Source organism: Brienomyrus brachyistius, chromosome 23 (assembly GCF_023856365.1).
Source record: "Brienomyrus brachyistius isolate T26 chromosome 23, BBRACH_0.4, whole genome shotgun sequence".
Classification (NCBI taxonomy): domain Eukaryota; kingdom Metazoa; phylum Chordata; class Actinopteri; order Osteoglossiformes; family Mormyridae; genus Brienomyrus; species Brienomyrus brachyistius.
The window spans coordinates 17,532,767-17,547,335 of NC_064555.1; the positions used below are offsets into that span (position 1 = coordinate 17,532,767).

General features: G+C 55.3%; 1 protein-coding gene across 1 annotated transcript in view; it reads right to left on the reverse strand.

The window, feature by feature from the left end:
* Positions 1–434: 434 nt before the first annotated feature.
* Positions 435–14,569, reverse strand: part of ext1c (exostoses (multiple) 1c) — a 28,124-nt gene continuing 13,989 nt past the window's right edge. The window contains 11 exon segments of the mRNA XM_048993770.1: positions 435–1,095; positions 1,181–1,352; positions 1,611–1,771; positions 2,059–2,145; positions 2,248–2,313; positions 2,315–2,344; positions 2,435–2,553; positions 2,901–3,033; positions 3,257–3,376; positions 3,691–3,798; positions 4,731–4,824. Coding sequence (XP_048849727.1) covers positions 910–1,095; positions 1,181–1,352; positions 1,611–1,771; positions 2,059–2,145; positions 2,248–2,313; positions 2,315–2,344; positions 2,435–2,553; positions 2,901–3,033; positions 3,257–3,376; positions 3,691–3,798; positions 4,731–4,824 — 1,276 coding nt within the window. The 3' untranslated portion in view covers positions 435–909.

A 14,569-nucleotide genomic window follows, 5' to 3' on the forward strand; every position in this document is an offset into this window, starting at 1 on the left:
TTTTTTTTTGTGCTTGTACCAGGTATTCAGGGTTGATTTTGACTGGCTGAGAGCTGGAAGGGAGCAAAAATGTGGGCTGTCTGGGGATCTCCGAGAACTGGGCTGGGAAACATTGTTCTAGATAATCCCAGTACAGTCTAGGTAACTGTTATGCTGGAGTGGGTGGGGCTGAATGGCTGGTGCTGCTGGCGCTCGGGTCTCCACCTGCATTTGGGGGGGGGGGGTCAGCCCTGTGACAGACTGGCATCCTGTCCGTGGTGCTCGTCCTGCTTCCTGAGCCCCAGACTCACTGTAATTCTGCACTGTATGAGTGGCAGGCTGCTGCATGGATTTAATTACAGTATTAGACAAATGTTAAAAAAAAAACATGAGACGTGAAATGAGCCTCGTCGGTGTATGCTTTGGGAATTTGATTGAGACTCCAGTGGCACAAATTTATTTATAGGAAATGTGTTTTATTGATTCTGCAGTTACGCTGAGGTGCAGAAGGAGTTATTTCAGAAATGTCCCAACATCCTCCACAGGGTCCACTACCAATTTTCTGGAGCCCAAAGCAAGATCAGGCAGCACTGGCCAGCTGATCAGGGTATGGGTCCGTTGGCACGGGAGAGCTAGAGGCGCTGGCCCTCCTCCCTCGTGTGTGTGCGTGAGCCGCCGCCGTTCCAAAGCGCCCTGCGACACCCCAATATCAGCGCTCTGGTGCTGACCTGCATGGTGCTGGACAGCTATCTTCCTTCATAATCCAGCACACATTTCATGATCCCTTGTGATTCGTCCCCGGGGCTGTCTGTCCACAAGGACCGTCCCCCCCTTGACCCCTCCTCCTTGCAAGGGGGACAGGTGGGGGCCAGATGCACCCCGTCTCCCCAGTGAGCTCCCGCTCACTCCCCCATCGGCGGTCCACCCGTATCAGACACGCTCCAGGTCCTTGTATTTCTTGCGCAGGACGGACACCTGGTCCCGGAAGAGCACGGGATCCAGACGGAACTGGGAATGCTCCAGCGGCATGTAGCCAAACCAGTTGGCAAAGGTGTTAATGCACTCCTGTCTCTGAGGAAAGTGCTCAGGGTTTGACCAGGGTCCGTTTTTCGCTCCCTGAAAGAAAGACGTGGCTGCTGTTGATATGGGGATGCCGTTATGGCAGACAGTGCTCGCCTGCTGCAGATGGGCGCGCTCTTACCTGCAGGCCGGCAGCCTCCCTGTGCTGCTTCCTCTGCGCTACCTTAATGGGCGGCAGGTGTGTGACGGCGGACACCAGGAAGTTCATGAGGATATCGTCACAGTTGGAGGTGTGGTCCACCAGGGTCCTCAGCGACAGGGGCAGGTACTGGGAGAACAGGTAGTGGTAATACCTGGGACAGGAGACGGAGCAGACGGCTGCATTATGGGGCTTGCCCTGGATCCACCCAAGGGCTTTTTAACTGTCTGAAGGAGCAGCACAGTGACTGACTGTCCTCACACCCACAGGGTTTTGGGTTTGAGTCCCACCTCCACCTGCCTTTGTGTGGAGTTTGCACACGTTTCTTCCCACAGGCCTCAAACATGCAGATGTATTTGTTTGTAAACTGCCCTGAATTGTGGCTGGAAGATGGGTGGATGGATAGGTTCACCTGTGGTAGAAGGCTGCCCCCGTCAGCACCATGGAGTACTCATTGGTCCACTTGGACGTGTAGCCCCACAGCTGCTTGCTGGCATCCCAGAAGTGGCTTCGGGGGGGGTAACCCACGATCCGCTCAGGGAAGCTGAGCCACACCAGGAAGGCGAAGTTGACCTGCGGAGCGATGCAGCTGGGTCAGTGACCGGGACCAGACCCTAACAAGCCATTTCATAATGTAGTGTGTCTCTCTTTACAGGCTAAAACTTCCACCGAACTCTGTGTCTTTAGATCTGTTGTTGTGTCACAGCTCTGCAGTGCACAGTGTGACACAGGAAGTGATTTATCCTGGTGCTGCTTATGGTCTGACTCTCAGGGCCACCAGCGGTGGGCCTGGGGAGCGGAAATAGTGTCTGTGTGTGTTTGGGGAGAATGCTGGCGGTTCCAGTAAAATGGCCTCCGACCTCATTAGTCAGCAGAACCGCGTCCTCATCCAGGCTGAGCACTGCATCTGTTTCTATGGCAACATGAGGCAGGAAGCGACTGGTAGTCTGTGGGAGGGTGGGGGGACAAGGTTTGTGGGCCATTTAAGTACCTTGTATTTTTATATGAACAGTCCTGGGGAAGCGTTAGCCGTTTCCTTTAGCACCCACCTTTCTCCGGCCGTCCATCACAGTCAGGGGGACGGGCATGGGGGGCCACTTGCTGCGAGGGGGGGGGCGGCTTCTCACAGTTCCAGAGGATGATGATCTGATGGTGAGGTTCGCAGCACAAAGTGCGGTGTTGAGGCCAACATGTACACACACTGACACACACAGACCTTCACAGCCGCAGGGATACCTGGGAGCAGTACTTCGACTTGGACACCACCTGTAGGAGCCTCATGATTGGCTGAGACTGAGAGACCAATGGGCTGACAGCGTGGATGACAGCAGTGAACTCCTGGCTGGGGTTCATACCTACAGAAGAGAAGGATAACTAAGGATTATTATGTCAATTAAATTGGATTCAGCTACAGAGAGCAGAGTGGGATGCTTTAAATGGACTTTATACGGGATAATTCTGTAACTTTTTAGGTACAATAAGGAACTAGATTAACACTGAATGACCCTGCAGTATAAAATAAGTGAGAGCATATGGCTCACAGAGAGTACAGCAGGAACAGGATCATTCTCATGCAAAGCTTTTCATGAAGATGATTATCGGTCCGGTACAGTTTATTGGTTTATAACTTGGTTTAGTTGACTTACAGATGGAGCAGAAAAATCACTCTGGCTGCAGTGTGTGACCCCCCCCCCCCACGTACCCTGGCTCAGGTAGTAGAAGGGGAAGTGTGCCAGATGGGTGGAGTATTCAGGAAGTACCAGGAGCCCCCCAGGGAGAGAATTCCACATCAGCTTACTCCTGGAGATGTGGGAAAACACCCGGTCCTTTATGATCTGAAATGGGGGTAGATGTGGGGGGGGAATTAATATCCAGCTTTAACTGAGCATTAGTGAGCATGCTATAGGGCCGCCAGCGTTCAGCTGTCTGGATGGAGGCTCTCATTCTGAAACGCGCACCGCCAGCGAGGGTGTGAGAGAAACACCCACTTCTACATGCTGACCACTAGATGGGGCTGTTAAGTTGAATTTCACCGAGCACGAACGCGCTGCCGCTCACCTCCAGCGTGGTGAGCACGATTTTGTCCACGGAGGAGAAGTAGGCGTCCCACAGCATCTGGGTCTGCTGCCGCATAGCCAGCACCCTCTCGTTGTCCATGGCCCGTACAGTGGAGGGCACCTGCAGACAGGGGGCGACACACTGGCCATGATGAACCACTCCAGGCCACGTGTGCCACTCAGAAGTTAGTAGGACCGATCCAATCACAGCTGCATCCTGCTCTAGGAGGGACCTCAGCAGGTAGGGGACCAGCCTCACACCCAGCCCAGCTATAGAAAGGCGCTGTTTGCGACAGCTCAGTGGATTAGGCCTGTGACCAGTTGGTCGCTGGTTTGAGACCCAGCTTCAGTAGAACAGCCACGTTGTGTGTTTCAAAGGAGAGTACGATAGGATAGACACCGAGTCGCATTGTTTCATTCAGATTGGCACGTTACCTGCAGGAGCAGCCTCTCGTCCCCTTCGATGACAGCCTGATTCCACTGAATGACATCAGAAAAAGGCAGCTCCCAGCCGTTGCTTAGCAACACGGGGATGCAGGCCGCCTGAGGGAATAAAGCCACAAGGTGCACGCTGCCGCTTTTCATGTGCCAGTTTTACAAACGGAAAGAAAGGTCTGTGTGCTTTTGTTTTTTTCTGCTTTTCTAGCAAAGTTTAGAAATGTGTTTTTTTTCAGCTATTCTGTTCTTGGCTTTTACTTGTTTTTCAAATTTGCTGGGATCAGGAATCAGGATGGAGTTGGTGATGCAAAGATGCTACTTCTACTTTTGAGGGGGGTCTCTGTGGACTGAGCAGACCTCAGGTTCACTTCATGTTCATGTCGCTTATTACAGTGGCCTACAGAGCCGAGCTAAAGCCTGGGACTCGCCTGGCAGGCTTTCCCTTTGGGAAGGTGCCCTGGCTGGCCACATGGCATGTAAGTGTGGGTGCTGTTTGTGTCGGGGGGTGAGGGATGTCGGGGATCCCGCCAGCTCATCTGTCTTGGCAGAAACCCGGCCCACAGCGGTGGGAAAGACGGAGCAGGCCGAGGCTGGGATGGGCAGGCAGCTCAGAGGGAAGGCTACGCGCTCCGCCAAACCACTGCTCCATGGCTTTGCTCACTCAGCACAGGGGAAGGTTAGCCTCATTCCCGGCACCCTGTGGCAGCTTCCGGAACAGCAGCCTCATTAGATGGACACAGTAGCGGCCAAGAATGCGAGTGTGTCTGTTTGCGTGCCTGTATGAGTGTGTGTGTGTGTGTATATGTGTGTATGTGTATGCCCGACTGCTATCCTAAGCTCCATCCACTTCAAACTGGCCAACTATGTGTCTGGCCCCAGCACTCTCCCCCTGTGGGTTTGAGTCGTGTATCCAGCCTGTAGGCAGTCCGTTACTACGGAGACAGGCGCAGAGGCTGGGGCCCCTCCCGGGAGAGGCGGGGGTGGCAGCTGTAAACTGAGCTCGGCTGCGGTGAGCCGGTCCGGTGGGCGGGGCTCACCTGCAGAGATTCCAAGAAACGGAAAGATCCAAGGCGCCGCCCACGTGGCACCAGACAGAAGGTGGAGTTATGGAGGAGCTCCTGGTAATCATACCTGCGGGGGGGGGGGGGGGGGGGAGACGTCTGTGATGATTTGCCTCATTTTGTTTGCGGTTCCGAGGCAGGTGACACCTGACAAACTGTCTGGTGATAACAAGTAAGAGCAGCGTGTTAATGAACCCCAACTGTGCTGATGAGCACAGAATGGATCTGTCAGGGCAGGATCCCATGCTGGGAGAGGCACTGAGTGCCGCCACCCCCCACCCCCCTACCCCCGCACTCTTCTGCCAAGCTTCTGGGGGCATGCCGTATGCCCCCTAGTGCACGACAGAGGCTGAGGTCTCTGAGAAAGCTGAGCTGGGGACCAGAAGGGTGAGGTTCATTAGCATCTGATAGGGTCTGAGACGAGACTCCAGTACTCAATGCCAGCGGAATCTGTACTGCAGGCCCAGCAAGAACTGGGAGGTGCATCAGGGACCGGTATCAGGTCAACATGACTCTGCGTGTGTGTGACTCTGTGTGTCTCTGCGTGAGTATGACTGTGTATGTCTCTGTGTGAGTGTGACTGTGTGTGTGTGTCTGCTTGTGTGTGACTGTGAGTATGACTGTGTGTCTCTGCGTGTGACTCTGTGTGTCTCTGCGTGTGACTGTGTGTCTCTGTGTGAGTGTGACTGTGTGTGTGTGTGTCTGCTTGTGTGTGATTGGGTGTGTGTGTGTCTGCTTGTGTGTGACTGTGAGTGTGACTGTGTGTCGCTGCATGTGTCTGTGTGTGTCTCTGCGTGTGACTCTGTGTGTGACTCTGTGTGTGACTCTGTGTGTGACTCTGTGTGTGTGCGTAAGGCCCTGAAAGGGCGCATTGACGCGTGCAGTATGAATAACAGCAGTGTGCTTGTTTGCTGTTTTCCGAGGATGAATCTGTGTACGGACTGTGAACAAACAGCTCCTTTAGCAGAACCAGTGTGGTTAAGCTGCCCGCATGGAGCCGGGCTGGACCCGGCTGTGACTGTGCGGTTCTGTCTGGGATCCGCATGTGTGCTGGGCCTGAGCGTAATGAGCAGACACCGACCACAAGCTGGCCTTGGCCTTCTTTAGGAATGGTATGGTTTTACAGACCACTGTATGTGACAGACTGCGAGGGCCCTGTGTGTGTGTGTGTGTGTGTGTGTGTGTGTGTGTGTGTGTGTGTGTGTGTGTGTGTGGCTCTGCAGCAGGTTAAAGGTGAGTCACACTGGGACAAACAATTCTTCCTCTTTCAGTAAAAAGCTTATCAACTATTTAACCTGTGATGTGAAGGACTCGTGTGTGAGGCAGAGTTTCTGCGGTGCTTTGAGAGGCACAGCGCAGTTTGCATCCCTCATCACCACAGGCAGGGCGGCGCCTGTCCAACCAACAACCCAGTGGGGCTGGGACATCATCTGATTGATAGCCTTTCGCTGCCTCCTGATAGGCTGTCCCTCTAAGGCCCCTAAAGATCAGGTGTGTGTCACTGCCCCAGCGTCTTCCTGCCAGGATTGCTTCTGGCGTGCACTGATGCTGCCGTTTCACCGTATCGCTTACTGGATGGCCGATACAAAGCTCTGTGTCCCTGACGATGCCACCCATGACCCAGACACCACGAGTGTTAGAAGCGTGAGAGACAGGAAAAGACAGCAGGCAAAATCAGTGGTTCAGGTTTCAATCTGCGAAGGAGTGAGGTCTCTCAGGATCCGCTTACATTAAACTAACAGAAAAAGAGCGCGTCCCAGAGCCGGCTGCAGCCAGCACTCCTGCCAGCAATATCTTATTATAGCAATAATAGGATCCTGGGATATTGGGATGGAGGCGTCTGTCCCTGTCTCCCTCTCACCTTCCCTCTGTGGGTCTCTCTCTCTCTGTCCCTGTCTCTGTCTCCCCTGCTCTCTGTGGGTCTCTCTATCTGTCCCTGTCTCCCTCTCACCTTCCCTCTGTGGGTCTCTCTCTCTCTGTCCCTGTCTCTGTCTCCCCTGCTCTCTGTGGGTCTCTCTCTCTCTGTCCCTGTCTCTGTCTCCCCTGCTCTCTGTGGGTCTCTCTATCTGTCCCTGTCTCCCCCTCCCCTTCCCTCTGTAGGTCTCCCTCTCTGTCCCTGTCTCCCTCTCTGTCCCTGTCTCCCTCTCCCCTACTCTCCACTGCATAATGTGTCAGTCTCTGAGCGGGGGCATGCTTTAATCTGCTCGTGCTTCAGCATGTTTCGGCGTAAACCCCCCCAGTGCTTGTGGCAGACGGGCAGATAAGCCTCTCCTCCTCCCACCTCCTCCTTCTTCAAGCTCAACGCAGCCCCGCTCAGCGATTTCTGATTTACGGGTTGTGGTTGTGCTGTCCGCAGCTCATGCTTAGCACCATTTCTGTGCTAAATACAGCCCGTGGGTCAAGGCCTCACCTGGACTGACACGCTGTCCACATGCATAGCCTCCCTAAACTCTGCATGTGTGCATGAATGTGTGTGTATGTGCATGTGTGTGTGCACGCATGTGCACCGGTGAAGCTGCTTCTACACAAACTGCCATGTTTAAGGTGTTCTGTGGTTGTCTGTCTCTCTCTATCCCTCTGGGTTTTTCAGTTTTCAGCTTCAATTGATTTACTGGCATTAGTCAGTACTGCTATTTTAACACTTTAATTCTCTTGTTCTCCTTCATCCTTCCTGCTCTTTCTCCCTTCTGTCCTTCTTATCCATGTTAATTACAGAGAAATGAGGATGATGGCTGTAATCCCTTTGATCTGCACCAATATGACCCCCCCCCCCACCAGCTGATACATTTACACCAAGGTTTCCCCCTAAAGTGTGCCGGTCCATGCACATATGCACATGCAGACACAGGGGGCAGCGTGTTCTCAGTGGGCAGGTGACGTTAACAGGAAGCACAGCATGCCATCACCGTGAGAGCTGTGACTGTAATGACAGGACGACAGGCGGCACCCAGTTTCCAAGGCTGCGCTAACAGACGGGCACATGTGGCCCCATGCGGAGACGTCAGAGACGACGCTGAATTAGAAAAGAAAGCGGCCTTTATAAGTGTTTATTCATTTAGTGGAGACTCTAGTCCAAAGTGACATACAAGTGAGAAATTTTGGGGTGCACAGGGTCAGCCAGCACCTTTGGAGCATGGGCTGTTAGAGACCTTGCACATGGGCCCAATGGGATTTGAACCCACAACCTTTTAGACATGGGTACAGATCCCTACATCTTTATACCACACTCATCCTCAATGCTGCCCTTGCCTTGCTGCAGGAGGTACCCTAGCCTGTGCCAAGTACGCTGTCAGGGGCATTTCCTGCCCTGTGGGCTCCTGGCAACAAGCCACTGTCACCTCAGCAAGAACTGCCTTTGAAGTGAGATAACGAGGCGGGACGAGTAACGGGGCCTCAGACCACGAGGGGAAGAGGCAGTGGGGGGACGTAACGGGGCCTCAGACGGCAGGGGAAGAGGCAGTGGGGGGACGTAACGGGGCCTCAGACCACGAGGGGAAGAGGCAGTGGGGGGACGTAACGGGGGCCTCAGACGGCGAGGGGAAGAGGCAGGAAGGGGACGTAACGGGGCCTCAGACGGCGAGGGGAAGAGGCAGGAGGGGGACGTAACGGGGCCTCAGACGGCGGGGGGAAGAGGCAGTGGGGGGACGTAACGGGGCCTCAGACGGCGAGGGGAAGAGGCAGTGGGGGGACGTAACGGGGCCTCAGACAGCGGGGGGAAGAGGCAGTGGGGGGACGTAACGGGGCCGACAGACGGCGGGGGGAAGAGGCAGTGGGGGGACGTAACGGGGCCTCAGACGGCGGGGGGAAGAGGCAGTGGGGGGACGTAACGGGGCCTCAGACGGCGGGGGGAAGAGGCAGTGGGGGGACGTAACGGGGCCGACAGACGGCGGGGGGAAGAGGCAGTGGGGGGACGTAACGGGGCCTCAGACGGCAGGGGAAGAGGCAGTGGGGGGACGTAACGGGGCCTCAGACAGCGGGGGGAAGAGGCAGTGGGGGGACGTAACGGGGGCCTCAGACGGCGGGGGGAAGAGGCAGTGGGGGGACGTAACGGGGCCTCAGACAGCGGGGGGAAGAGGCAGTGGGGGGACGTAACGGGGCCTCAGACGGCGGGGGGAAGAGGCAGTGGGGGGACGTAACGGGGCCTCAGACGGCGGGGGGAAGAGGCAGTGGGGGGACGTAACGGGGCCGACAGACGGCGGGGGGAAGAGGCAGTGGGGGGACGTAACGGGGCCTCAGACGGCGGGGGGAAGAGGCAGTGGGGGGACGTAATGAGGCCTCAGACGGCGGGGGGAAGAGGCAGTGGGGGGACGTAACGGGGCCTCAGACGGCGGGGGTAAGAGGCAGTGGGGGGACGTAACGGGGCCTCAGACGGCGAGGGGAAGAGGCAGTGGGGGGACGTAACGGGGCCGCAGATGGCGAGGGGAAGAGGCAGGAGGGGGACGTAACGGGGGCCTCAGACGGCGAGGGGAAGAGGCAGTGGGGGGACGTAACGGGGCCTCAGACGGCGAGGGGAAGAGGCAGTGGGGGGACGTAACGGGGCCGCAGATGGCGAGGGGAAGAGGCAGGAGGGGGACGTAACGGGGCCTCAGACGGCGAGGGGAAGAGGCAGTGGGGGGACGTAACGGGGCCTCAGACGGCGAGGGGAAGAGGCAGTGGGGGGACATAACGGGGCCTCAGACGGCGAGGGGAAGAGGCAGTGGGGGGACGTAACGGGGCCTCAGACGGCGGGGGGAAGAGGCAGGAGGGGGACGTAACGGGGCCGCAGATGGCGAGGGGAAGAGGCAGGAGGGGGACGTAACGGGGCCTCAGACGGCGAGGGGAAGAGGCAGGAGGGGGACGTAACGGGGCCGCAGATGGCGAGGGGAAGAGGCAGGAGGGGGACGTAACGGGGCCTCAGACGGCGAGGGGAAGAGGCAGGAGGGGGACGTAACGGGGCCTCAGACGGCGAGGGGAAGAGGCAGTGGGGGGACGTAACGGGGCCTCAGACGGCGGGGGGAAGAGGCAGTGGGGGGACGTAACGGGGCCTCAGACGGCGAGGGGAAGAGGCAGTGGGGGGACGTAACGGGGCCTCAGACGGCGAGGGGAAGAGGCAGTGGGGGGACGTAACGGGGCCTCAGACGGCGAGGGGAAGAGGCAGTGGGGGGACGTAACGGGGCCGCAGATGGCGAGGGGAAGAGGCAGGAGGGGGACGTAACGGGGCCTCAGACGGCGAGGGGAAGAGGCAGTGGGGGGGACGTAACGGGGCCTCAGACGGCGAGGGGAAGAGGCAGTGGGGGGACGTAACGGGGCCTCAGACGGCGAGGGGAAGAGGCAGTGGGGGGACATAACGGGGGCCGCAGATGGCGAGGGGAAGAGGCAGGAGGGGGACGTAACGGGGCCTCAGACGGCGAGGGGAAGAGGCAGGAGGGGGACGTAACGGGGCCTCAGACGGCGAGGGGAAGAGGCAGTGGGGGGACGTAACGGGGCCTCAGACGGCGAGGGGAAGAGGCAGTGGGGGGACGTAACGGGGCCTCAGACGGCGAGGGGAAGAGGCAGTGGGGGGACGTAACGGGGCCTCAGACGGCGAGGGGAAGAGGCGGGAGGCCTTGCAGAGGCCCATACATTATTCATGGAGTATTTACACCTTAGTGGTAAGCGAGTTCCCCGCTGAAGTGGTCCTTTCTGCAGATAAGCACATTTCGGCAGCCACAGGCTCACACCCAGGCATGTGTCACCTGCACGTGAAGCAGCCACGCGCCACTTGCAGATCGCTGCCTGTGTGACAATGCCACCCATATGACACCACCACCCATGTGACATTACCCCCGTGTGACACCACTTCCTGTATGACATCATCACCACGCCAACGTCACTGATCACCAATAAAAACAAGCATGGGGTTGCCTGCTTAGCAGATAGCGCCTTTTAAATCTCAGGCTTCATGCTTATGTATGTTGCTCTGGGATTTGAGCTAGGAATAGCAAGCTGCCAGCCGGGGTGTGGTCCTTTGTCGCTGTTATCATTATCGGCCACGACACACACACACCTTGGTAACATTCAGCCGTCATTTTAGCAGATATGCCTACTGTTTCAAATCCATATATAAGGCTACAAGCAGATAGAGGGCAGCCAAAACACTGAGCTGTTTCTGAACCACTGGGACTATAACTCAGATGTAGCTCATGTTCATGGCAACGCCACTGACTTGTACATGCGTACCTCTGTTGCCCAAACTAATGCTATGCACACGCCTGCTTATGCTAATGCTAACGTTTATGGTACCGCCTCAAAAATATGCACATCCCTGCTTATGTTAATGCTAATGTTAACGCTACCACCTCCGAAATGTGCACACTTGCTTATGCTAATGCTAGCATTAACACTACCACATGCACACACCTGCTTACGCTAATGCTAACTTTAATGCTACCTCCTCAGAGATGCATGCATATGGTAATGCTAATGATAACGCCACCGCTGCCAAAATGCAACTACTTATGCTAGCATTAACATTACCTCTTCAAAAATACATACACACCCGCTTATGCTAATGCTAACCAGGACATGCAGACATCCATGCTGCTTCATTGCAGTTATAGCCAGATAGAGACAGCGTTCTTAAAAAAAAAAAAAAAAAAAAAAAAAAAGACAAATTAATTAAACCACCAGTCCTCAAAATAGCCATTAATCTGTTTGTTTATTGTCTTGTGCATATAATTCCTCTGGCGTGTCCAAGCTCAGTCTCAGTGTAATACTGGAGTCACATGTGGTGGTCAAACCATCTGGAAGTTTCTCCATCAGGTTCCCTCTCCCATCTGTCACTCGTTATGTCCTAGAGCTGCTTCCTTGCTGCAGTTTGTTCTGGGAAATGTCAGTGTTGCATTCCCATCAGCTCTAACGTGCCAGGGGGGTTGAATCAGGGGGATGGGGGGGGGGGGGTACTGACACTCAGCAGGTGCAAGTGCTCGCAGAGTCATCCATCATTTGGAAAAGGGTGCCGTGTGACTCTCCTGTGATTTGCGGCCCGACGCGATCCCCCATTTTCACACCTACACACTGCTTCCTGTGAGCCACTGCGTTCCACTGTCAGCACAGGATCCAGCCGACGCACACGTGCCTGTTTTCTTTCCACCCGAAGATCAGCTGGTCTATTTTTGCTCCTGCTCGTTATCCGCGCCGAAGGCCCCGGTGTGCCTCCGTCTTTCCGCTCGAGTTATTCCACACCGGCACACTGGGAAGGACACTGCGGGGCGGGGCTTGAGGAAATACTAAACGTCTGCCCCCTAGAGGCAGGCCTGTGAAGTGCAGCATGACTGGTGATATCCCCTAGTGATATTTCATGATAACTTTTCATATCTGTAAGGTCACAGCAACACTGGCTCTTCACAGTCGGGCAAACGGTAACAGTCCAATGGCAATGCTCCACATAGAAATGTGAGTCTCCTCAGCCAATGCCGGCTCACGCCTTCCGTGGTTCTTCTGAGTCTCATGATTTATCCTGCTGGAGTCTCCTGAGCCTGACAGTCACTCTGGATGAGCTTTGCAAACAAGCCGTAAATAATGAATGATGTTGAACGTGCAGTGCGGTGTGCCCCTTTAAGCTGCCATTTTTTGACAGCTTTCTGTGGGGATTTGGCAAGTTTGCCTGCCTGCAGGTACAGCCTGGGCACGCGTGTGCTTGGGTGTGTGTGTCAGAGTCTGTGTCGAGGTGTGAAAGTGTCAGAATAGGGTCCCTGTGTCTGGACAGTTGCCTCATTCTCTCGCACAACGTTTCTGCGTCTATCAGTTCCTCCTTCTGCACATGCCTAGAACTCCTCCAGTATCTCTCCTACATCGGCATATGATCGCTGATCCAGCAGAAAGGCAAATAAACTTTAAAGTAGGACAGTCCGGACCAAAGTGTGCAAAACTGGGTCAGCCCAGAGACTGCCCTCCGTCCTGCAGCCCCCTATCCTGTGCCCCCCCCCCCTTCTGTCCTGCAGCCCTCCCTGTCCTGCAGCCCCCCCATCCTACAGCCCCCCCGTCCTGCATTCCCATACAGCCTCCCAGTCCTGCGGCCCCCCATCCTACATTCCCCTGCAGCCCCCCCATCTTGCAGTCCCCCCGTCCTGCAACCCCCCCATCCTGCAGTCCTTCTCAGTTTCTGCCTTTTCGCTGCAGGTTCACATTCTAAGGGGGCTTCCTCTTCCACCGCGCCCGCTACCTTGCTGGCATGGGCACTGCGTGACAGTGGGGCGCCCCCTATGTGTGCACCAGCAGTTTGCCTGTCGTCTGGTCCCCAGAGACAGAGGATGTCCCCACCATATCCTACTCCTTACGTACAGCTTTTGCAAGGGTATAGTTTGGCAGAGCAGATAAAATTAGATAAGGGGTATTACTTAAGCAGGCCCCGGACATCCGGTGCAGGATGAGCTATTAATACCAACTATCTGGCTTTTTGAGGGGGTTATCTCCATTTTAATGGCCAGTGCTCCGCTTGGCAATGCCTGTGTTCTCTCTCATGCTGACACAGAAATGTGAGTGAACAGACACACGAGGATACAGCTCTTCCTCACACACTCAGCTTTTCTTGTTGCTGTAGTAATTAGCAGCAGAGTTAATTAGACGCACAGACCCCCAGTGAGCCACCTCCTTCCGGAGCTGTTGGATGAGCCTCTGTCTCTCTTCTCCGCAGGGAGATGCAGAAAAATGGAGCAGTCGTTGCCCATCTCCGTCTCGCTTTCCCTTCCGCCGTGGATACAGGGACCCTAAGCCCCGCCCTGCCGATGTGATGTCAGCGGCTGCTGCCCATCGTTCCTATGCGCCGAAAGCCCACTGGGAATGTAATCATGGCTGGCTGCCAGCGCCAATCGATTTTAGATGACCGATTTGTCGAATCATCCACCCACTCGCTGAAAAAATGATGGGTGACCCCGTTCAGCCCCTGTTCCCGCTGAGTCTGAGCACTCAGTAGGAATAAAAATAGTCAAAAATTTAGTGGTGTCTGCAAAGATTTCAGAAATTTAACAACATACAGACACAGCCGTCCCACACAGAAATGCATGTCCGATACAGACACAGCCGTCCCACACAGAAATGCATGTCCGATACAGACACAGCCGTCCCACGCATAAATGCATGTCCGATACAGACACAGCCGTCCCACACAGAAATGCATGTCCGATACAGACACAGCCGTCCCACACAGAAATGCATGTCCGATACAGACACAGCCGTCCCACACAGAAATGTATGTCCTATGTTTTATACAGATGCATCTGCTCCACATAGACACACCCACTCTACACTGACATGCCAGTTCTACAGACAGGCTCATTCTGTCCTGTCAATGTGCATTCCAGACTGAAATACACTCATACATCAATATTCTATGCATGTACACCAGCTGTGCACAGGAACATGCTAAGCGGATTCCTGCACTGGCTGAGAGACTGAGCAGCCCTGTGAATTGCTCTCAGAGCACGCTCTTCAGTCTGCTCGTACAGTTTATGCCCTGCCAGTTCAAAGCGCAGAGCCACTCAGGCTGCAGGGAGTCAGGAAATATTTTCACGTGGACAGTGACCCTCTTGGTATTTGGAAACAGTGGGTCAGATTGACACAGACAAAAGCATACACGCTGGAAGAGAAATCCGTGGGCCGTGTGTTTACAAACACCCTGGCAACCGTTCAAGCAGCGGCTGTCTGTTTCTAGGCAGAAGCGAGACAGAGGGGTGAGCCTGGCGAGTGAGAAAAGTACTATCAATTATGCAGTGTGTGTGTACATTATGTATGTGTGTGGGTATATATATATACACATCCAAGTCAGTGAGAGATTGTGCTCTGGAATTCTGGGAACT